This window comes from Acinonyx jubatus, chromosome A2 (genome assembly GCF_027475565.1).
Source record: "Acinonyx jubatus isolate Ajub_Pintada_27869175 chromosome A2, VMU_Ajub_asm_v1.0, whole genome shotgun sequence".
In the NCBI taxonomy this organism is placed as follows: Eukaryota; Metazoa; Chordata; class Mammalia; order Carnivora; family Felidae; genus Acinonyx; species Acinonyx jubatus.
In genome coordinates, this window is record NC_069383.1 from 47,049,661 (window position 1) to 47,074,942 (window position 25,282).

The window sequence follows — 25,282 nt, forward strand, 5'->3', positions numbered from 1 at the left end:
GCTTGAGTTTGTAGCCTGGCTCTATTCCCTAACAGCTGTGGGATCTTAGGCAAGGGGCTCCCTCAGTCTGCACCCGTTTCTCATCTGTAATCTGAGGATAACAACAGTACTGGCCTTACAGAATGAGTAGGAGGATTAAATGTGTTACTGTTGGTAAAGGGCTTAAAATGATGCCTGGCAAACAGTATGTGTTCCACAAATGAGACTTATTATTGGCATATTCAATTCAGAAGTGCACAGAAAAATCTTTAGAAGATGTACTTGATAAAAAATACTTTAAAAATAAGAGAAGCACTTGATAAAATACTTTAAAAATAAGTTTATTATAACTAACGAATATAAAATCTGACAGATGTTTTCAAACATTTTTGCAAAAAAAGTAAAACCCTCCCCACAAGATACAGAGTAAGAAGTTGGACAGTTTTTACATGAACACCAAACATGAAATTCTCATTCACTGGTTGGTCCCCAAAGGCTCCAACACATTATATTCTAAGTAAAGGCCCATTAAAATGAACAAATCAACAAACTACTTGACACTCGCTTTATACTGTCATTATGCTGCTCATTCAAAATGCTTTAGGACAAGAACAGTTAACACAAGACTGCATGTGACAGGTATTCAAAGTGCGTGGATCTATGAGACCATAAACACTCAAGATAAGAATACTGGGGCTGGAATTCAACACCGACTTAAAAAATTAATCCAAGGAAATCTATGTACATTGTAGCCTTTGGCATCTGGTCTCATGTTTTTTCCTTAGAGAGACATCATTTTGTCCAATCTACTAACCAGATTAAATCAACCTTAAATACATGTCTCATCTGACACAGATTGTCCACAGCCAATTTCACATGAGGTAGTTGGGCTGTTTACTGACATTCTAGTGAAACTGTCATGACACTGGGGACGCAGACATCAAACATGCCATGACACTGGCTCATCAGCCTTCTAGGAAGCAACAGAATACTTCTAGGTCACCCGTCTTGTCATCACTGACTCCACACGCACCTATGAAGAGACATGTACACAGGAGTCTGTGATCTCATTAGTTTTGCAAGGGGTGCCAACCGTCCCAGGGTGGTTGCTGTTTATAAAGTACAGGGAAGAAATACTGACCACATGACCACACTTTAAAATATATGTAATAGAAAGAACGGTGCTTAAAACAAGCAGGATCTCTTCCTTATGTTCTCACATAGCTTAGCTGAAAACATCTGTTCGCTCTGAAAGAGAAGTGATTAAAAAGGGCAACCAAAAAATCTTGCAAACTTTTGCATCACAGAGCCGTGGTATGTTTTTTCCGTTGAATGAAAGGCTATAGAAGAACAGCGGAGGAGAAGGATCAATGCATGCGTACCGCCAATGATCACTTAATCATGCCCTGGAGTGCCTTAGAGCAGCAGTGCGACGAGAGAAGTCATGCAAGTGGCCTCCATACACAGGACTACTGGCTGCAACAGGGTGGGAACCGGGAACGTTTACAGAGAAGGTCCGGCGAACAGTTTGTTCATGAAGTGCTGAATGGATCCCTAACAACCTTGTAACTGGTAAGCGGTCTTAAAATACGATTAGACAGCTACTGAGTAGTTTGTATGTCATTATTATGAAAGCCCTGAGTAAGCAACTGCAGGTTACAAAGGGACATCCAGAAGCAGAACGTATTTCTAAAGAAAGCCCTCCATATACACTTCACAGGGACACAAGACTTACTGTACACACTGAGGTTGTGCACAGACTGTACCAGATCACAAAGGGCATCTGAAGTCAGGCCCTCTAAGACCAAGCACATTAGCTCAGCTGACAGAACGATGGCTTAAAACATATTTTACTTACAAATTCTAAACCTAAAATGTAAAAAAGGTTGACGGTTTACCCTAAAAAAACCACCCATAAAACATCAGAATAGGGAAGCTGAAGAGTTGTAAAACCTAGGACTAAAACCTGAAGTAACTGATTTTAATCGATTCAGAAACGCACCATTAAGTAACCAACTTCTTGTGGGATGTACTAGTTTAAATAGAAAAGAAACATAAAAAGCTTTCAGAAAATTGCCTCACATCATCTCATATTGCTCACGACCCCCTGACTCTCTACTGTCTTAAACGATATTTCTTCATCTATGTGATTTTCCTAATCAGAGCAGGTCCCATTAATAAGAGACCTCTTACTCTAGCTCTTTTATTTCCTTCAAATTTAATAAAGAAAAGTGACTTTATTTACTGGCTCCTTCCACCTATTGTTCATTAAAAACACTGTTCCAAAAATATAAAGTTGAAAGCATGGACTTTTTGGGTATATACACAGATGCAATTAATAATCAAAAAGAGATGCCTGCAAACGTTCCCGGCGGCACTCATCTGATGACAGGTCACTTTCCGCACATGGCGGTCACCTGCTTCACAGCTACAGATGGGACCGGGGGTTCTTTAAGAAGCTCCTGAATGAAGTCCAAGAGAACAGAATCCCCGGCGACTGGGCACCTGACTGTGGGCTAGGTCCGTAGCAGGGGCTCCACGTAGGTAGGAGTTAGAGGAAGCTGCTAAGGAATGGGGCAGAACAGCTAGAGTGGGGGGGCTCCGGTGCTCTGAGGGGGCACTGCTGGCTATCCCCAGTAACAGAAAGCGGCAAGGCTGAGTTCTGGAGTCCAGATATCCCTTATTGTGCAAACTGACATTTGAGGAAACTCTCTGTTCAGAAATGACATGCAAATAGTGATGACAAGGTGCCTCAAGCCACGACTTACACATCCTAATGAACACTGCCTTTCAAAGTCAATTCTCTGGGGACTCAGATGCTCGACCTCCGGAGAGCCCTGCTTCCAGAACTCCCTGCAGAGCTGGATCAAGAGCTGACAAGAAAATCATCTCCACCTCACAGTTGTAAGTTGGTTTGGTCCCCAAAAGGTATCCCTCCAACTTAACATTTTTCACCAGGATTAGCTATAATGAAGCAAATCTGCTTTCAAAGGACAAAACAATAATAATGATAATTGCCGGCATCGAAAGGAGTTTGTTCAGTTGGACAAATGTGTATTAATCCCCCTGAAGTGTAAAGCCTGGCTTCTCCTGTGGGAGGATGGGGAGAGGTGCGCACGTGACGAAATTACGTGCACCAAGCACTTTGTTATGTTACTTATCAGCTTCTACTAACCCCCAGAAGACAAATTACCTTCTTCTTCAGGATCTCTCTAAAGGTTACTCCAAAAAAGGAATCCTAAAAATGTTTTGAGCAATGAGGGCAAGGTGACTCCTCTGTCGACAAGCATACTAATGTTTTCTCATCTCTCACTGGGTGAAAGAAAGCTTAAAAGTCCCAGAAATCTTGGAGGATCATGCAGAAAAGGTCTTAACTATCTTTTCTTTGTTCCCATCTCAGACGGTACCTGCAGATTAGAACTTCAACTAGAAGCAAATGCTGTGTGTCCAGGAGGAAGCTCTGACTGTGCCAAACTGCACGTCAAGTTGCATTTATCACATAGTACGAGGTTCAATTTCCAGTTCCTTTTATTCAGGACCCTGCGAGCTTTATACATCTTGGGCACATTTAACATGCTCCAGTGAGGAAAATACCTGTCAAAAACACTACGCCTGTCTACGGGGGTGGGAAAAGGGGGAGTACAAAATGTAACTTATTCAAGACTCAAGCTATTCTGATCTGGGTTCCCAGCGATCCCAGATAATACTAAATTCTTCTTCCCCGGAAAACCAAGTTATGGAAACCAAGGCCGTACCTATAGAAATGGGAAATGGCCACGCCGAGCAGCTGTCTTCTGTCTGTGTGTATCCAGAGCTTGGGTGGCGAGTCCGAGGCACGCGCCGTGTACCCGCACCCTCTCCAAGAGACCACATGAGCTCACTGGGGGTGACGGGGCGGCAGCAGCTGCTCCGAAGGGATACTTACAGTCTCCCGGTGGCACCCCCTTGCAACAGCACAATGCCTAAAGTGCCTTCGTTCAGGGTTCGAGCACAGACTGGCTGTTGCTTTCTTTTTCCCTCTCGGGAGGCTACGGAGAGGGAGGAAGTCCGAAGTAGCCTCCGGCTCCTCCGTCACAGTCGCACTGACCAGAGGAGATCCACACTAGCTGCTTGTGGGGGCAGGGGAAACGACACACAGGCCTTGGCAGCTGCCATTAACAAGCGCTAAAATACAGAAGAAGCGATACCATTTTAGCACCGTTTCCCCAGCCTTTAAACATTTGTTTTTCTTTAAGCATTTTCCAGAAGTCCTCACGTAAGTTGCATACCTGCTTCATTAATCCGAGCTAAATAAATGCCAATTCGTTTAAAGACAGATAAAAGACAAAATCAAAACCCCTCCCTACAAGAACCTCCGCCTAAGGAGAGGGTTCTCTTTGTCCTGGAAGAGAATCACCTGGGGCTGCTCAGGTAGCATGCACCTGTGCCCTTTAAAGGCCCTCACCTTCTACCCTGGGGCACTACCTTCCGCTGGACCTTCTCTTCCAGTTGCTAGAAGGAAGCAGCCTCTGGGGGGGAAGCCTCCATGACTTTCTTCCCACGCCCACTCTTGGCAGTTTGGCCTACTGGAGACCCCTGGCGTCACACGCTTTCCAGGAGAACGCCTACCCAGGGTTGTATTATGCAAGATTAAATCCTACCTTTAAACTCTGATACAGTCTTAAAGCTGTAAAGACAGCTTGCTTTGCACTATTGGTGATGATACCAAGATTGATCAGAGAGCACATTCAGAACCGTGGTCCCTGATGCGATGCTCAAGCCTCATGGCTGGGCGCCGATGCTGGTTCAGTTAAGAAAATGGTGAGTAGACTTGCTCTACGTCTCACCCTCCCTTTAACTATTTTATTTCAATGAAAGTGTCTTCCTCTTTGGAAAAGAAAGGACACACCATTTAGTTCATGCAGAAGAGTTCTGCAAACTAGAATTTAAACTAGAATTTAATCTTGTAGTTCTTCAACCCTGGGTGCACAGGAATCAACTGGAAAGTTTATTCAAATGTAGGTTCCTGAGTCCCACCCCCCACTACTCTGATTCTTTAGTAGGTCAGGGTAAGGCCTGGGAATTTGCTGTTTGAAGAAGCAGTCCATGTGATTTTGATGCAGAGGTGGTCCAGATCACACTTTGCAATCATCAGCTTCCTCTAAGTAGAAGCTATATGCCTGTGAGTAAACTCCTCAACCTCTACACCTTACTTCTGAAATGGGTAATAAGCCCTAAAGTCTGAATGTCACAGTTTCACTGTACTGTCTGATTCAGATGGTGCAGGGGAAAGCATGCCAGCTAAGTGTGGGCACTAGATAGGGGTCATCTTGGGTGACCTGTCACATCTCTGCCAGACTGTCCCCCTGCTTGGGGTCAGTCCACACCACTCACCCCTTCGGAGCCACAGTCTCCCCCCCCCCCCCCCCCCCCCACGGACAGGGATGGCACTCCGTGTTTGTGTCTTCCTCCTCGACACTGACATGCCCACACCAATGCCCCAAACACCTGAACTACACAGGCGCTTCCTGACCACAGAGCCGTGGGAGAGAGGATTCTCTGAACGTCTAGGAATACCAACTCCACATTTCAATAGCTTCAACAAAGGGGCTTAGCCTTCCCCCCAATTTTTAGTCTAAGTTGATCGAAACACTGGCTATGTGTTACAGTCCTTGCTACAGAACTTGCTCATTTTCAGCTGGGGCGTGAAAGGTAAAAACAAAACACAGTACTGACAAACTCATTTGTCAAATCTGCTCTTATAACTTGCTGTTCAATTCTAATATAACAGCTATGATTTGGTTTCCAGGAGGCCCTTTGAACTGAAATATATAGCACCTTGATTTTTAAACACACAGAACACATACGCCTTAAAAAAAAATTACATATAAAAGCACTAGGCTTTGCCTCCTTCTCTCCATCCCACCAAGTACGGGGCTGGAGAGGGTCGAAGCTGCTGCTGGGAATGAAGCAGGGCAACAAAACACGTTAGCAGACTTTATTCCCTGAAGGTAGGAGGCAGCGCGGTCCTGCAGACGTCATACCACCTCGTCAGACTCCAGTCCGTGGACCTCGTACAAAGTGTCCAGTATCGCCAGCTGCTTTTCCATGGCAGGGAGGTAAAGGCTGAGGTCCCTCTGCATCCCAACACTGAATGCTGCTTTCTGGTGGTCGCCTTCCTTGATGGTTAACGCGGCCACAAAATCTTCATAGGACGGAGCCGCCCTCAGAGCTAACTGCAAAAGAACTGCCCGTGAGAATCTGCACCACGTCTCTTGCTCTTGCACGCTTTACGCTTATGCATGAGCGCATACGTGCACACACACTCACACACATACACGGAGATGAGGGGGGTGATACTACACCCTTCCAAGCCACGGGCTCTAAGAAAACAAGTATGTACTCGGGCCGTCTTGCGGATGAACGATGCCAACAAATCAGGGAGTGCTGAGGGAGAAGTTCTGAGAAAAGCTTCCTTCTCATTCACAGCATGATCCAGACCATTCCTTCTGAATGCTCAGAATCCACCTGCGTGCATGCTGCCCCCCCAGGCTTTGTTCCCACGTGGCCAGCCTTCCAGGGCACCTCACTCTATTTGTGTCCCATCCGTATGTTTCTCTGCCTATCCCTCTTTCCCCCGACATGGAAAATATTTCCTCTGCACCCGTGACGATTTTCTCAGAGGGAAGGGAGCTACCCCTGTTGTCTGCTTGTACACTGATGCTGTAACGTATCTTATCCCACTTAATCTGTGTAAGAACCCTGTACTGTTTATAGCCCTAGTTTACAGATGAACATTATAGTGCTAACGAGGGCCAGGGCCAGGATCTGAACTCAGGATCGACTGTGTTTTTACAACCATGCTGCCACACCACACCCCTTCCCTGATGGAACAGTTCCTAGGCTCTGGATGGCTCTCTTCCTTTCGTAGGCCAGTTGTTCCCTAGGGTTGCCAAAATCTGCTGGCTGGATCCACTGGATTGGTTCCGCTGAGATCTCTGGAGACTTTGGAATCTTCAATTAATTACGCTACACTTGCTTTCCTGAGCCTTCTTATTCTTGACAAGTCTTTGAGAATAAGCCCCACTCCCTTTCTGCAATTGGAGGCTGACTGGCATTATCATGCAGTGGTTAAAGCACAGGCTTGGGTGAAGGAGACACGGATTCAAATCCCAAATCTTCCCACATTATTAGCTAGAGAAATTTGAGCAAGGTGCTTAACCTCCTAGAGCCTGCGTTTCCTCTGTAGAAGAGGGCTGGTACCACTTTCCTTATTTGAAGAGATTAGTGTAATATGTACAACATGCTGAGCTCACTTTCTGGTACACACCAAATACTCAAATAATGGCAGAAGTACAAGGGAGAGAGCAGAGAATGAAGGGAAGGCAATTATCTCAACATAATGTGAGAAAATCTCCTGGAGCTGAAGGACAGGAGCCTTCACATTTAAAGACCTACCCAGCGCTCAGCATAATGAATGAAAAAGACAAAAGGAGAAGGTCATGCAATTTTAGAATGTGAGGATAAAGATCCTGGAAGCACCCTGAGGGATGAGGAACAGTCTATGTAAATGGAACAGGAACTCGTTAGACTCTACAGTAGTGACAGTGGAAGCTGGAGGACAACAGAGGAAGCCTTCAAAATTCTGAGAGAAAATTACTATTAACCTAGAATTCTATACAAGCCAGAGCATCACTCTAGTGAAAAAGGGCAGAATAGGGGCGCCTGGGTGGCTCAGTCGGTTAAGCATCCGACTTTGGCCCAGGTCACGATCTCATGGTTCGTGAGTTTGAGCCCCACGTCATGTCGGGCTCGTGCTGACAGCTCAGGGCCTGGAGCCTGCTTCTGCTTCTGTGTCTCCTTCGCTCTCTGCCCTTCCCCCACTCATGCACACACTCACCCTCTCTCTCAAAAATATTAAAATGTTAAAAAAATATACATATAAAAAAAGAAGGGCAGAATAAAGACATTTTCAGGCAGGCAGGAATTCAGATGTTTAGCTCCCTTGTACCATTTTTCAGAAGCCACTAGGGGACGACACTAAAACAAGGGATTAGATCAAGAAATAGGAGGTAACAGAACTTAGGAAGCTAGTGTGAGATGGGGATTCTGTACAGAAAAACTTGTAAGGAAGAGTCCTAGGGCACACAGCAGTTCAACAGGCCTGAACAACGAATTAAGATTGGCACGGAGTTTAGAAAGTTCTGGAAGGGAAGTCTCACGGAAAAAAACTCAAGACATATGGTAAGATAGTATATCTGTGGGTTCAGAATGGTGGTGATTTGAGAGATTTGATGATGCAAGGAAAATATAAAAACAAAATTAAAAAAACCCATACAGTTTTGGCTCATCTTTATCATGTTAACTTGTAATATAATTATATTGGCAAGGTGGAGGGAGGGGAAGTGAGGTAGTGATAGCAAGGTCTAAAGACAGCTAAATCCTAATCTATAACAGAAAGTCAACATTAATGGCTAAAACTGATAAGGCCAAAAAGAACAGTAAACATTTTTAGGATTACAGAGGTACTGGAAGAGACAGTCACAGTAGTTGAAGGTGGCAGCCTCTTTGGAGTAAGTCTGGGAAGGAGGGGACAGAAGGCAGGGGCCGCTATTTTTTGTTATAACTTTTGGACCTTTGATAAAAAAAAAAAAAAATTAAGCCCTATGCATGTGTATTTAGGTACAATAAAATTTTTGAAATGTTTCTCCAGAGTGGGGCCCCAGACTATGTATCTCTCCAAAGGTTCCTACAGGACTATGATGCAGTCAAGTCGACTTAGGAACCAGTGATAGAACTCAACTGAAGAGGAAACCAAAAAGGTCAAATGAACAAGGATTAAAAATCACGCTGGAGGCAGAGCCTGGACTGGGCTTCAGTGCCATAAATTACAACAGCGTGAAGATAAAAGTTCACTGTTTGGCTGGTAAATGAATCAAATTCCCGGAGTGTAGAAGCCGTTTCACTGAGGAACTAAGACAGTTAAATGAATTTGCCTCTGCTAATTACTTAGCACCTTCAGAAACAATACACTTTCTAAAGCAGGGGTGACTTGGAGAGTAAAAGTAAGAGGCTCCAAGGGCTGAGTTAGCTCTTCTGTTGACGAGGCTGTTGCCAAATGCTCAACATAATCTATTTTCTTAAAAACCAGCAACTTTAAAAATTATTGGCAATACTATCAAGAACCTTCAAAATGTTCTTCCTCTATAATTTCGGGTGTATTACTTCACCTCTGTGTCTCAGGCTTCTTTGTCTATAACAGGGAAAGTAAGAGAACATACTTAGGAATTAGGAGATTAACAATTTTATGTATGTAAAGCACTTAAGACAACATCTGGTACACAGTAAGTGCTCAAAATTCTAAGTTCTAATAGTTCTTGGTATTAGACATAACAATTCCACTTCTAGGAACCTATTTTTTAGGAGATAAAAGTTTTACTCAAAAATGCACATAAACAAGTGCTGTTGACAACAGCCTCAGAAGCAGCTTAAATGTCTAACACAGAGGATTGGGCAAATAAATCATATTATCTCCATACTAGGGAAGTATTATGCAGTCATTAAAAATAATGATTTTCAAAAACTCTTATGGCATTTAAAAATGGCCATGATTGACTCTGTTAAGTGGGGGGGGGAGGGGGGGAGGATAATACAAAATCACACAACCTAAACATAAAAAAATTTACATGCATATACAGAGTATGCAAAATAATTTTACACGTATAACAAACATGTACATATAAAAATATAAATCCCTACAAGTAGATATATATTTAGATAAACATATAAAATTAAATAGAATAATCTTAAAAGAATATATAAATATACATACAAATAAAAGGTAAGAAGGTAAAACACGAAAATGTTAAAAATGGTTATTTTGTATGGAGTGGTGAGAAGATGGACAATTTAAATTTTTTCCCTTTCTATTCTGCCATGATTTCTACTTTTTTTTTTTTAATGAGTCTAAAGTCCTATATGCTGGGGAAAATGCTATAAATTAAAAATTGTTTTTAAAGAGCCTTGCTTATGTTAAATTTTCTGCTACGTTTGCATTTCTGTTGGCAACGTCTCTTGGATCATTTAATATTTCAGGATTAAACTCTGACTCCTATACCGTAACAACAACTACAACACACAGCTGTTTCTTGTAAATAGGGCAACTCAGCGTTCCTGTGCTTTGTCATCTAACCAGGGGAACGCGGGTTTCCGTCCCCCGCAAGCAGTCAGTGTTTACTCCGGGATCAATGAATGTAGCTGCATCCACTGCTCAGCGGCAGCCTGTCGGACGCGGTCTTCCCTGCAGACGGTGGTGACGCGGCCTCGGAGACAGCGGAGGGGGTTTAGACCTGGGCTCTGCCACGGCTGCACTTTGGGACTCTGGGACTCGAACGGATAGTTCTGAACTTGTAGAACGGTGAGAGTAAATCCTGAGATTACTTAAGATAATGAACGTGGAAGTACTTAGCACTGTCCGTGGTTCACAAAGGTATCCGACGGCCAGACGGCAGCTATTACTGTGATTACAAAACATATACTGAAGGTGAGCGTGAGCACTCTGTAGCTGCAGCCGGCCTAGCTCCTACGGCGGTGAGCGGTGGGGTACAGGCCTAGCCACCTCCAGGCCTTCCAAAACCAGTTCAGTCCATTTTATTTCTTCCACTGTGTTCTTCCCGCTTTCTTTACCTGCCCCCTGATAAGTCATGACCTAAAGAGTTCTCACCTCAGGCAAATAATGTCTCCTATCCTTTAATTAGTAAGACACGTGCAAGGCTGTTTTTGCCCCACGACCTTCTGCAGAACACTCGCAGCTAACGTGTCTGCTCGTGAACCACCACACGGCACTCTGCCTTTTCACAGCTGTCCCTGACTAAGGCTGACCTCTCCTCAGATGGCAGAATCACAGAGTATTACTGAGGACATAAAGGGGCCATCTATCTACTCCTGCTATTTTACGAAAGCAGGCTAAGTGATTTGTCCAGGGGACTACGATTTCCAGGTGTGTGTTCTTAGGTCAACATGCTGGCAAGGAAGGAGTGGCGGAGTAACAGGAGCCCAAACACACAAGGACAAACGTCTCCAACAATGAAAATAATGGTCTGAGAAGCCCTAGCTGCTGGCACACCCAATTAGACAATTAGTCAAAGACGAAATCCAACTAAATGCAAGAAAAATCCATTAAAATCTTAGAATTAACAGGATGGAATACAATGGGCAGCAGAGGGAGCTATGAGCTTGAAGGCCCCACTCATCTCCCATCATTGGTGAGTATTTGGCAGCTTCCTGCCTATCCCTGCACGGATACCCTTTACTCCCTTATCAGAAAGGCAACCACTTCTGTGGCAAATTCCCACAATGTCATTGGAGGTGGACAGGGGAAAGCATGCTAACAGTCCTCTTTATTCCAGGCGCTTTTTTTTTTTCCAAAATTTACACACAAAAAAAGATCTACACAGACTTAAATAGGCAACATTATGTTCCTATTCTTGAGAACAAAGCAAATAGAAATGCTATGCCCGCATGCACACGCGCGTGCGCACACACACACACACACCACCCTGCTGTGACCATCAGAACATAGAAGGCAGGATCACTTACCGCAAAAACCCCTCGAACTACCCAGCCGTGGTGCTGCCGTAATGTTTTACCATATGCGTTATCTTGAAAAGAAGAAAAACGCCATGAACCACAATTTCACCAGAATTTGATGTGCTGTTTGTATCACGTCCTTTCTAATGTACACGGCAGCATGATACTGTTAGTATTACAAGCTGATGAAAAAAGTCTAATTACAAGATTGTGTATCCCAAGAGTCTTGAGTAGGAAAAAAGCCTTACACAATTTTTTTTCCCCCTAAGAAACACAGATAGTTCCACTCTTCCCTTGGGCAAATGTATCTGAACTTCATTTTATTTTCATGGTGGGAAAAGTCCCATACATATCAGGAAATAAACGTGCGGAGAGGATACTGGAAAAGCTACACTAAATACAAATAGAAATACACTATAAGAATATAAAAATGCAGGGGCACCTGGGTGGCTCCGTCAGTTAAGTGTCCGACTTCGGGTCAGGTCGTGATCTCACGGTTCACGGGTTTGAGCCCCGTGTCAGGCTCTGTGCTGACAGCTCAGGGCCTGGAGCCTGCTTGGGATTCTGTGTCTCCCTCTCTCTCTGCTCTCCCCTCCCTGCCCTGCTCATGTTCTGTCTCTGTCTCTCAAATATAAATAATAAATGTTTAAAAAAAAAAAAAAGAATATAAAAATGCAGTTCTCTGAATGTTGTGTGACCCTGAGCCAGTCCCTTAGCTGTCCTCTCTGTTTCCCTCTTTGTAACCTCTGAGTTTCTTTTCAATTCTAACATTCTATTCTGGGATGTCAAATGTTTGTTCTAGATGTCCCTATGGCCCTGGATATGCAGTATCAAACCTAGAAACCTTTAAAGCTACTGTGGAAAGAATGGCTTGAAGTTACTAAGCTAGTTATAAAGTACTTGGTGAGACCTATTAGTAAAAGTCATTCACATTTAAGCCTTTAAAGATAGAAACTTATGAATTTTGTCCCAATGTGTTTGAAAATGGGGTTTAAAAACTTGCATATAATAATTTAAAATTTTTTTTTTCGTTTATTTATTTTTGGGACAGAGAGAGACAGAGCATGAACGGGGGAGGGGCAGAGAGAGAGGGAGACACAGAATCGGAAACAGGCTCCAGGCTCTGAGCCATCAGCCCAGAGCCTGACGCGGGGCTCGAACTCATGGACCGCGAGATCGTGACCTGGCTGAAGTCGGACGCTCAACCGACTGCACCACCCAGGCGCCCCTAATAATTTTAATTACAAAAAAATCTGAAGAACAAAATGACTGCATGTTGTTCAAGGGATGTGTTCCTGAAGGCTTTGAATAATATACGCAAAATTCAGAACAGATCCTTCCACAGGAGTAAATGCATTCTCGGGAGGCACAGGTCTACATCACCACAGTGCACTTATATTAACGCTCCGTTTCATTTCTGAGCAGCGTCTCCAGTGCTCACAGTACTTACTCATTCCTAAATGACAGCACAGGGGGTCACGGGGGTTGTCTGACCTTATTCAGCATGTTTTATCATATCTAAGCTTTATCCCACACTTATTTATTTCCATGAGCTAGTTTCCGGACTGATACAAGTACTACCACCATTTAATCAATGTTTAGGTGACATTACAATAGGATGTAAAAATGTTTCAAATTATAGTAAGAGCAGATGTTAAAATAATGCAAAAACAGACACCAAGGCCACAACCACCATTTCATGTGGTCAACAGCAGTGTGGTTCACAGAATCCTGCCAAAGGGTATCAGGTATCTGCATTTTACTGGCCAAAACAGTGCTGCCATGTGGCTGTAGCTTAAATGCATCTTACAACTTGCTCAAGCCTTCTAGCTTTGAAATTATGTAATTCGTGTCAACTTTTATTTTTAAAACTTGCATGAGCCTTTCTGAATACTTGTAGCATATATTACTATCAATTTTATATAATTCAAGTTTGCATAAAGTACAATTTATATTTGACATAAAAGACTGTACATTTGAAATCTGATAGATTTCTCTGGTTATCTGAAGTTTTAGGAACAGGTGGAAATGCCAGCACCCCGGCTGGTAAAGCTAAAGCAAAAATGATAAAGAATTACTAAATTCAAGTATGAAGAAGACTCTTGTGAGCAGTCTACAGGAGAATGGAAGATTAATTTTGGGTTTTTTTCGGGGAACAGTCTGAATAGACTTAGGGCATGCTCACAGATACAAGTCTTCAATCTCAGCCACTCTTAAAATCTGATTCCCTAAGGGGACAGATGGTATCAGGGACATTGCAGATGGTCTATGAGGCTTTAGTGAAGGAAGGGTTGCTGGCCTACTAAATGTACAGTGCAGATGGGCAGAAAATACCAGGCACAGCCTCTGAGGTACATCAGGAAGAGAACCAACTTTCCAGCCATCCTTTCCAAGGAGCCATTCGGGCCGGCAAGTCAGCGGACAGGTCCGCGGGTGCTCCATCCTGAGGTGAGTCACAGGGGTAGGATACTGGGAACACTTCAGTTCTTGTGATCTTAATCCAGGTGAAGAATTAAATGCCATTATGAATAAACAGACGGAATTCAACGATGTTCAACTCTGCCAGTGGATGTCCACGATGGGACGAGGGTCTACCAATGCCCACTGGGCAAGGCAGGGGAAATCCTTAGGTGATTTAAAATCAGTCAGTCCACGGCCCTCAGGAAGTTACCGGACTTATGAGAGCCAGACATTTGACAGAGTGTTATTATGTAAACTGCCAACTGCTATAGTAAAGATCTGTGTTCAGTTCTTTCTGTAGGAACACAGAGAAGAGAGAGAAACGAACCCAGCCTGTGGGCATGTAGACAAGGAATTCTCCAAAGGAGTCCCAAAAGCTGGTGAGGGCAGAGAGAAGGGTGGCGGCTGGGGCCGCAGGGAGCACCAAGGAACTGTGAGGAACGGTGGCATACTGTGCACAGGGGAGCAGTTCGCTGGGGCTGAAGATCACTGGGGCCGAAGGGTGAGGGCCTTTACATGCCGTGCCAAGGATTCTGGATTTCCCACTGGAGGCACAGTGGCGCTTCTAAAAAAATATAACACCTAACTGCTTGTTTCTAATTTCACAAGTAACTCATGCTCATTGTTGAAAAGAAGGAAAACACCCAAAGGAGGAAACTAAAGAAACCTATAATCATGCCTCCCAGAGATAACCAGGTGGGCATTCCGGGGGGTTCACTCTCTTAGTCTTTTTTCCTATACAGACTGTGTTATTTTCTCCTAACAGTCGTGACCATTCTGATTTGGAATTGTGGTCAGGGAAGTAACAAGGTGAGATTTACACTTCGTTATGCTAGGCCGCAAACACAGCCGTCTTGGTCCTCAGTCTCGGGCTCCAAAGCACTCCTGGCTGGACAAACTGCCTGTTTACAAAGGCTTGGGATCCAGTGAGTGCTACGCCAACCTCACGGGCTTACACCTTTCCTACGCTTTGCTACTTGAGTCAACCATTTAAAAAAGCCCAGAAACTCGACTTCGTGCCACATTCCTTAGGACAGCAGGAAAACACGGGTGCCATGAGTCCCAGTAACGTGGGCGGTCTGGGCTCAGGACGGGGGAGTGTTCGTGCACAGCAGCATGATCTGTGTCCTCCCGCCCAGCCCTTCTGGAGGCAGTTGCCTCGCTGTGCCCACACCTTGCCAGAGAAGAACTCTGCCGCTGGGTAAAATGTGGGCCGGCTAGTCTAACAGGAGAAGAAGGAACCAGAGAATCTGGGCTGGGTCCCTTCCCAGGTCCGGGAAGAACACTATTGCAATTTAAAACCAACAAATGAAAGAAAATTCGTTAAAAAAAAAAGAAAAAAAAAGTCTTGCCAAAGTCCTTAGCTGACTTCTAGGGCTGCAAATATCCCTGCCACGTGAGGCTACATTAAAATAAAATGAAGTCTAAGCCTGACCTATTTTGGTTACCTAGAGAAGATTAGATAATGAAACACATTAATCTTCACTGTAATATCCATTCATTATCATAATGCATGTTCTATAACCTGGAAGTATTTTTGGCCTCTGAGAGACATAAATGATCCCCTTCTCCCAGATCTTTGAGATGTGTCAGTTCCTCAGAGACTGAGTCAAAATTTCTGAGTAGGAAGCCATGACAATCACCTTGCCCAATTCTTTTCCTTTTACAAAAGAAGAAACAGAAGACCCGGAGAGATGGTGATTTGCCCAAGATCACAAAGCTAAAAGCAATGAGAACTGGGGCATTCTTCTTGTCACATTAAACCATTCTGCTAAAAAACTAATGTGTACTCTTTGTGAAACAAAATAATGAAAATAAAAAATGTCCTTTTTCCAGCAAGAATCAGAACCTTATTCTGTTTATGGAAATAAATCCGATTTCTTTACTGGTAACTCAGAAACTTGCCGAGGCATTTACTTATTTTTATTTTTCTAAAAGATTTTATTTTTGGGGTGCCTGGTGGCTCAGTCGGTTAAGAGTTCAACCTCGACTCAGGTAAGGTTGTGAGTTCAAGCCCTGTATCGGGCTCTGTGCTGACAGCTCAGAGCCTGGAGCCTGCTTCGGATTCTGTGTCTCCCTCTCATTCTCTGCCCCTCCCCTGCTTGTGCTCTCTCTCTCAAAGTAAATATTTTTAAAAATAATAAAAGATTTTATTTTTAAGTAATCTCTACACCCAGTGTGGGGTTCAAACCTAGAACTCTGAGATCAAGAGTCGCATGCTCCACTGACTGAGCCAGCCAGGTGCTCCAGAAATTTGCTGAGGTATTTAGTGATTGATTTTGCCTAAACCTGTTATAGCATGCGAGAGAGAACAACTTTTCCCTTACTGTTGGTACACGCTGTTCTGTCCAGGAACTGAGTATGACAGTTTCTCTACTGTCAATCTGTAACTGGTTAAGAATTTGTCAAGTTACTTTGGGTTGTAAAGAAGACAAAGGAGAAATGCAAATCTAAGTTTTAAGAGAGATCGCAAAAAGTATATAAGCAAAGCCGGGAAAGGTGGAATCAATCATTCACTGAGTTTAAGAGATGACAATCATCTTAGCTCTGCAAATGGACCATGCTAGCCAGTGCTTGGTAAGAATCAGGAACCAAGAGAGGTTGGAAAGTGAATAAATCTGAAAAATAATACTGAATGAATTTGTATACAATGTACAGTATATGAGTTTAACACTTGCAGTACAATCCTCAATACTATTTATAGACACATAAATGTACAGAAAAATTATAAAAACGCATATGACCATAAATAGCAAATTCAGGGTGAAGATCTTCTCTGGAAAATATAAGGACTAGTGGGGTCAAGGGATACATGGGTACACTATAGAACTATTTTATATATTTGGTCAAATGGTAGATATTTGCAAAATGTCTGAAATATTTATGATAAAACAAAAAATAACAAAAAACTAAGCTACTAGGAGAGTACTGAATTCTTTATAGTAACCAAGCCTCAGACAAAATGAATGTATGAAGGAAAGTCAAATAATAACCAATGAACAGAAGTGAAGCAAGTCCCCAGAGTTACCCCTTGTTAACTCTAGGCATTATGAAGACAAAAACATGCATTGTAAGCCAAGCCTGCCATTCAAGAAAGGCACAGGCTGTGAGTAGTTTGGGAGAGGGCAGGATTTGATTCCTATTTCACGGTATTTTCAGAATAACTAGTCAAGTTATGATTTGGTGCTAAATATCAGATCATGAGTTCCGACTTTAGCTCTCTCACACAGCTCTTCTTGCCTGTAAAAGCCTTTCATATTAAACACACAACTGAGCACCCTACTAAAGTTTTTATTCTGGGTCAATGTCTACCTGACATTGATGGAATCATCCTGGGGTGAGGGATGTGGCAATATGCTATCCCATTTAGGGGACAGTGCAGAGCATATAACATAGTATAATGGTACAGGAATGCCAGAGCAACTTTTCTGCCTTCTACTTACAAGGAGGCTTTCCAAAAGCTCATTTTGACGTGGCATCTGCGAATGGAGGAGTTCAGCTATAGGGTGGACCATTCAACACATCTGCCTTGTGGACCTAACTCTTCCCTTAGAATGAATTCTAGAGAATGCCATAGGGCATCTATGGGTTCAAGAGCAGCCCTTGACACGAGACCATCCGCTCTGATCATTATGACAGGAAATCCAAGTAATGGTTCAAATGCCAAAGGGGGCAGTATAAGGCCTAAGGCCTCCAGATGCTGGATACTCAGTCTAGGCCACAGAACTTCAGCAATATAATGACTATACTTACATTCTCCAGAGAGTTAATACACGTCAAGGCTTGCAATGCATCATTTAGGATTTTATGTATATCACCCCCACCCCCATTTATTTTTTCTTTCTCCCTTTCTTTCTCTTTCTTTCTTCTTTCTTTCTTTCTTTCTTTCTTTCTTCTTTCTTTTTTTAATTTTTTTTTTAATGTTTATTTTTGAGAGAGAGACAGACAGACAGAGCACAAGTTGGTGGGGGGGGGGGGGCACAGAGAGAGAAGGAGACAGAATCTGAAGCAGGCTCCAGGCTCTGAGCTGTCAGCACAGAGCCTGACACGGGGCTCAAACTCACAAGCTGTGAGATCATGACCTGAGCTTAAGTCGGACGCCCAACTGACTGAGCCACCCAGACGCCCCTGTATCACACCCCATTTTTAAGACCACTGAGATCATATAAGTTTTATGAACATTTACCTCAAAACCTGTCTTAAGCAGTGTTTTCAAATTTGGGAGTACTAGTCAAGATTTATCCGTAATTTATCCCTACTATCTTGCTGTTTCTAGATTAGGAAAACTTTCCTGTCATTGGACAACTAGCTAACTATCACGAAAAGGAGGCAAAATTAACTGATTAGTGCTATGGCACTAACTTCAGCACTTTTATTTCAGTTCATTGGTTAATCATTCAGATGCAATCAAAATTCGCAAATAATCAAAATGTAGCCTAGTGACAGGTACCTTCAACGTCCTAGCTCTAGATGAGTGGGTCCCAAACTTTATCATGGATTAGAATCACCCGAAGGACTTGCTAAGTGCCCCGTGTCCCTGGAGTTGCTGTCAGCAGGTGTGGGTGGGGCCTGGTAGTCTGCATTTCTACTAAGTTTGCAGGTGATGAAGATGCTCTCCTGGGACCACTTTGAGAACCACTGATCTAGATTGGAGACCTTAGGGAAGGTACTTTTCATCTCTAGACCTCAGTTTACTCACTGTACAAAAGGAGTATCTGGAAGATTAAATGAAATGTTCATCAAGAACCCGGTGCCATTCCTACACTGTGTGCTCTGTAAATAGTAGCTGTTACTACAATGATTCACATTCAATTTTAGAACTTAAAACATGGAAGCTAATTTGCTTATACAAATATAGGCATATACCCTCTCTTTTACCTATATTCCTAAATTTCAGACAAGATATCAGTTCTACTTATAAAGGTAATGCTTTCAAAATGAGAAGAGACCCGGTTAGCCCAGAAGAAATTCGCATCAAGGAGCCTGTTGGTTCAAAGTAGCTAGTGTGTGAACCCTTGTTATAAAACTATTTGTTTGCTCAGAGCTTGCTGCGTCTGCATCTAGAGGGGAGAGTGGGTTGCTTAGAGGAGCTTTCTCTTCATACTGAACAGCAGCAGGAAACTAGGGAATTCCTACAAGCAAAAATATGATTTAAATCATGAAGACTTCTGAAACTATCTTGAACATCAGAAGGAAAGTCTCAAATTTACAGCCCTCTTTCATTCCCATTGAAAACCATGCTGAGGGGGAAGAGAGGGAAGGAAAAACTGACTTTGGTTTTAAAGCAGCATTTCCCTTTCTAGGTTGCCCTCTCTTTGGGAGGGCCCAGATTCCAAATCAAGTAAAAAGTAGGGGAGAAAAAGGGCGGATTCAGGGGCGGAGGTCGGCAGAAAGGGGGATATCCTCGACTTCCTCCCTACCTCCAGGGGGCCAAGCTTCCCTGTTTTCACTTGTGTGTCCTGTAAGCAGTTCTCTTCCGCCTCCAGGAGGGGGCTGAAGGAGGCTAGCACTCCCCCCGCCCCTCACACAGACAGCCGCAACACAGCAACAGCATCATGTGACAGGTGGAGCCCGCCAGGCACACTGCTGAATCCCACAGCTTCTGTATTTCCTGCAGTGGAGGAACCTACAAGTGTGAAATTTCCACGCTAGGAAGTTCGCATAGAGAGAAATTTCCGGTTTGGCACCAGAGCTTTGTAAAGTTTTCATTTCTGATTTGGGACAAATAAGCCCCATTTTCTGGCAGGTTATCAACTTCATACGTCATGATGATGAAAATATAAACAAGAGAAGCCATTTTCTATTGAGTGTTTATTATGTGCCACTTTTCTAATCTTTTTATATGCATGAACCTGTTTAATCATTACGACAACGTTTTTAGGGAAATGGTATCATCATCCCCATTTTATAGATGAGGAAACCGAGAAACAGGAAGGTCAATAAATTCCCAAAGTGGTTCTATCAAGTGGTGGGATCCAGAGAGCCCAAGATCTTAATTTTTCCAAAAGTCATAAAGTTTGAGGATACTGATTAGGGAGCACGAATTGCTATGGTGAATATACTTTTAGTACTGAAATCAGGACACATAGGGGAGAATATCGCAGACTGTCCTAGAATTCAGGGATATATGAGAAGCCCAGAAAATGCAGGTAGCCCAGGGTTGGTGGAGAAGACCTTTTGTGGGAGAAATGAAGACTTTTGAGGCAGGGGGCCCAAAGTGATTCTGCTTCCAGATCTTTTGTGGCCTTAGCATGTATTTTAATCTCTCAGAATTTGGGGTACCTGTAAAATGGATTGATATGAGGATTAAGTTGTCTAAATTCTTCATAAAGTGTTACAAAAAACCCAGCTTTTTTTGTTTCATGGCACATTAGCAAGTTTCTAGATAGGAAGGCCTCAGAAAATCACATGGAGGGCAGAATCCCTCAGGACTCATGGCCCAGAGGGAAGATGAACAGAAGGAAGAGCTCACTCCTGACACTGACAAAATGTTGCAGGGAATACTGGCTCCCTTTCCCAAACAGAAGCATCTAATACACTCATGTCGTTATTTATAATCATGGCTACTTAGAACTTGACCACATACTCCTCTACATCAAAATAATATAGCGCTTCAAAGTAAGATGGAATTTCAATCCCCACTCCCCACCCCTCATACCTCAAGGCCGGCGCTGGGAGAACTTCCTTTAGGCTGAGAGAGTTCAGTCACTCTGTCAGGAACCCTATAAGGATGCTTCCGAGTCGTTAGTGTTTTCCAAAACTAATCTGATAGATCCACCACTTATCTACCCACCCACCCAATGTTTACTAGGCGCCTACAATATTCAGCCACTGCATTAAGATGCTGGAGATACAGGCTGGCCTCCTTTGACCATCTTAGTCTCAGGTCTACCACTACGAACACGAGGCATTTGAGGACTATAAGATGATGATGATGATGATGATGATGATGATGATGATGACGACGACGACCACCACCCATCTTTCATTTCACTCCAGGGCAAATTCCCCAAGCCCTCTCTGTTATGGTCTCCAAAACTAGCTTCTCTGGGGATATTGATTTTATAGAACTACACTGTATTTGAAAATTAGGAGGAACTCACTTCTTGAAAATATTACGCTTTCCTATTAAGAGATGGCTCTGCATTGATTCAGCTCTTCTTTAAGATATACTGATTTTTAATAAGCCAGATCTAGATTACCAGGTCACAATCTCATGGGTTCTTTTTTTTTTTTTTAACAGAGCATATAAGAAACAGACAATAATAACAATGAAATAGAAAAGAAACCAAATGAAATCTGGAAAAGCAGAAATTTCCCCTATTCCCAGTCTCCTCCTCTAGGGGTCTCCATTCCATATCCTATTCAGTGGATCAATCAAAATGTAAAGGACACTTACTCAAGGCTGTCTGGATATCCTTTTCTCCATTTTTCACTTCTGTCAAAAATCCTTTCAAAAATTTGAGACCTCTAAAACAAAAGAGAGGAAGAAATATTATTTTCAACGTCCACTATGTTGAATGAGTATAAAGAAATGGCAGATACCAGCTTCTTCAATATCTTGGACACAGCAACAGAGGTCAAGTTACATAGCAGTCCTTTCTTCCCTGTCATTTCCCTTTAGTTTGTTCTAGACCCTTCTCATCTGACATACGTAAACAGTGGTTTCCAAAATGTAGTCCCAGGACCAGTGGCTTCAGTACCGCCTAGGAACTTGTTGCAAATGCTAGTTCTGGGCCCCCATTTCTAGGCTTAATGAGTCAGAAAGTCTGAGTTTGGACTGGAGCAATCCGCATTTTGAAGAAAGCCCTCCAGGTGACTTGGATGCTGCCAAAGTTTGTGGCCCACTGACTTAAAGAGAACCAATCAAGTCTATCACCCTTTAAGATTCCTATCTTACATATACTGTTAATATTAACAATGTTTATCATCATTAGAAGGGAAGGACAAAAAAGAGCTGGTGTTCTCTTCATCAGGCCTTCTAGAGAAGGCTACTGGGTTAGATCCCCCACTCAGAAGCAGTCTTTGCAGGGCACTTTTTTTGCTGGTAGCATCTCAACTGAGCTGGATTTCAACTGCTGCCCCATCCCAGCTGCCTCACCTCTTCAGCCACAACAGGGCTTCTGTAGCTGAGTTCCTAACCTGGGCTACGTCTGCCTCCACTTCATGCAGCACTATCTTCTGGAGGGTGGTGAACTCTTCCTTGTTGGTTATATACTTCTGATTTACTTTCTGCAGGAAAAGCAGGGAAACAATCTAAGTTAAAAATGCTAAAGCTATCAAGTAAATCAGTATAACATGGAGATGCATAAACTTGTCAAGCAGGCCTCTAAGAAATCAAAACAAATTAAGCCTCTATTACCTTTTTCCTTATGTTCTCAAGGTAATACGTTTTAGTTGAGAATTCTGTTTCTTTTATTAAAAAAATTTTTTTTTTATTTGAGAGAGAGAAAAAGTGAGAGCAGGGGAGAGGGGTAGAGGGAGAGAGAGAAAGAATCCTTTTTAAAAAAATATTTATTTATTTTGAGAGAGACAGACAACAAACAGGAGACGGGCAGAGAGAGAGGGAGACAGAGAACCTCGAGCAGGTTCCACTGTCAGTGCAGAGTCTAATGTGGGGTCTAACCCACGAACCGTGAGATCATGACCTGAGCCAAAACCAAGGTAAGACGCTTAACCGACTGAGCACCCAGGCACCCTGAGAGAGAGAGAGTAAAATTAAGCAGGCTCCATGCCCAGTGCAGAGCCTGATGCGGGGCTTGATCCCATGACCTGAATTGAAATCAAGAGTCATATGCTCAACCCACTGAGCCACCCAGGCACTCCTTTGTTTGAGAATTCTCATGAGGCTTAAGCTAGAATTAAATAGTCTCAAGGTTTTAAAAGTACTGTTTCTAAAGTATTTTTTTTTTCTGCCTCAGAACCTTTCTCACAGCTGGCCTGTACTTTTCATCTTGAGTATAAGGTCAACAATCATGTGTTTCTGAATGAGATTTCATGCACTACTCCCTCCAAATATATGATATGGTCTCTGTAGAGACAAGCTTGTACACTCACCTTAATATTTCCAACAAGATCCATTTTAACAGGAGCAAACACTGTAGGGCCAAGTTTGTCTAGAAGAAAAGATTGAAAACATCTTTAAAAAAGCAACGATTTCAAGTGGAAAGTATTTTTTACAGTGACAAAATTTAGCATGTTTTTTCCCCCCAATTTTTTTTTGTTTTGCTTTTAAATCATTTTCCAAACATAAGTTTCAAAGGCTTCTAGGATACTATCATCACTTTTTTCCATTACACACCATTCCGGGGTAACTATAATAAGGTCCTAAGTAAGTGTCAAGTGAGGATAATCTTATACGTTCACAGTGCGTATTGTAATCTTTACGACTGCATTGTCCAATATGGCAGCCACTAAATATGTGGCCACCTATCACTTGCAATGTAGCTATTCCAACTTGAAATGTACTAGAAGTATAACATACTAGATTTCAAAGACTCAGTATCAAAAAAAGAAGGCAAAATATCTCATTAGCCATTTCTTTATATTGATTACAAGTTAATATTTTGGATATACTAAATTATATAAAATATATTAAAATTAGTTTAAAAAATTAGTTCACTTGTTTTGTTTTACTATTTTCAGGTGTTTGCCAGAAAACTTAAAATCATGTATATGGTTCGAATATTTCTGTGGGACGGGAGCAGCTAAAAAAATAACGAAGGGTAGAGGTAAAAAGCCAGAAGAGAAAAAATAATGGAATTCTAAAAAGCACCTGATTGATCCAAGAAAAAAAAAAAAGAAGGAAAGAAAGGAAGAAAGAAAAAGGCAAGAGGCAGGGACAAAGATAGGTAGCTAAAAAGCTAAAATAGGAAATAAAACAGAATAATAAAACATTAATTGATTGGCTAGAATTTAAGAAGGGAACAAAAAGAAACAAGGAACAGATAGAACAAATAGAAAATAAACAGCAAGATGATAGAAATAGCAAGACAGTAGACTTAAATTCATCCAAACAATGTAATTCACTATTATTAACAAAAGTACAGGAAAAAAAGATACAACTTCAATAAACACTGAAGATGTATTCTATAAAATTAACTCACTCATGATTATAAAATATTATAAAATACACAAAAGTCAACTGTATCTGTATGCTGTCAATCAACAACTGGAAGATGAAATACTTTTTACAATGGCATCAAAAATCATAAAATTCTAAAATTTATTCTTAACAAAAATGTATAAGGCACCTACACTAAAAACTATACAAAACATTGTGAAAATAAAGACTTAAGTAAATGGAGAGAAATAGCATGCTTCCAGATTAGAAGACTCAAAGTTGTTTAAGTAAATTTCCTCCTAATTGGTTTACAGATTCAATATGATCTTAATCAAAATCCTTTTCAATAGAAATTGAAAAGTTAAAATTTATATGGACATGCAAAGGACCTAGAATTGCCAAAACAATCTTGAAAAAGAATAATAAAATTGGAAGACTTACATTATCTGATTTCAAGCTTTAATATAAAGGCACAGTAATTAAGACAATATAAGTATTAGCATAAGAAAAAATAAACAGATCACTGGAACAGAAGACAGTACAGAAACAGACCCACACCTAAAAGGTTCACTGATTTTCAACAAAGTGGCCAAAATAATATAAAAGAGAAAATAATGTTTTTTCAAGAAATGGTTTTTGAACAGCCAGATATCACAAAGGGAAAAAAAAAAAGACTCTCAACCCTTACCTCACAGCATAGAAAAACTAAGTCCAAGATGTATAAATGTAAATATAAAATCAAAACTAAAAGGTATAAAAAAACTCAAGGGAATATCTTCATGACCTTGGATGTGAACAAAGATTTCTTTCTTTTTTTAAAAAAATTTTAATGTTTATTTATCTTTGAGAGAGAAAGAGAGAGAGAGCATGAGCAGGGAAGGAGCAGACAGAGAGGGAGACACAAAATCCGAAGCAGGCTCCAGGCTCTGAGCTGTCAGTACAGAGCCCAATGTGGGACTCAAACTCACAAACCGTGAGATCATGACCTGAACCAAAGTCAGACACTTTATCGACTGAGCCACCTAGGTGCCCCATAAACAAAGATTTCTTAAGACACCAAAAGCACTATAAAAAGAAAACAGATACATTGGATTTCATGAATGTTAGAAGCTGCTCTTTAAAGACCTTAAGAAAAGAAATAGGCAAGCCACAATCTGGAGGGAAACACTCATAATACATGTCTACAATGACATGTTTTTGAGAATATATAAT

At 42.0% G+C, this 25,282-nt stretch overlaps 1 protein-coding gene across 4 annotated transcripts in view; it reads right to left on the reverse strand.

The window, feature by feature from the left end:
• The window catches only part of PLEKHA8 (pleckstrin homology domain containing A8), a 91,202-nt gene that overhangs the window by 29,232 nt on the left and 36,688 nt on the right, over nt 1-25,282 (reverse strand). For 2 of the 4 annotated variants that reach the window (XM_027075190.2, XM_053218265.1), the window contains exons 10-14: nt 23,065-23,123; nt 22,109-22,239; nt 21,407-21,477; nt 11,557-11,618; nt 305-6,194 (exon numbers count right to left, since the gene is read on the reverse strand). In XM_027075190.2, the coding sequence (XP_026930991.1) occupies nt 5,997-6,194; nt 11,557-11,618; nt 21,407-21,477; nt 22,109-22,239; nt 23,065-23,123 (521 nt within the window). In that variant the 3' untranslated portion in view covers nt 305-5,996. Of the gene's footprint in view, nt 1-304; nt 6,195-11,556; nt 11,619-17,947; nt 20,290-21,406; nt 21,478-22,108; nt 22,240-23,064; nt 23,124-25,282 lie in introns of those variants that run through there. The other 2 variants (XM_053218266.1, XM_053218267.1) reach the window with 2 other exon arrangements.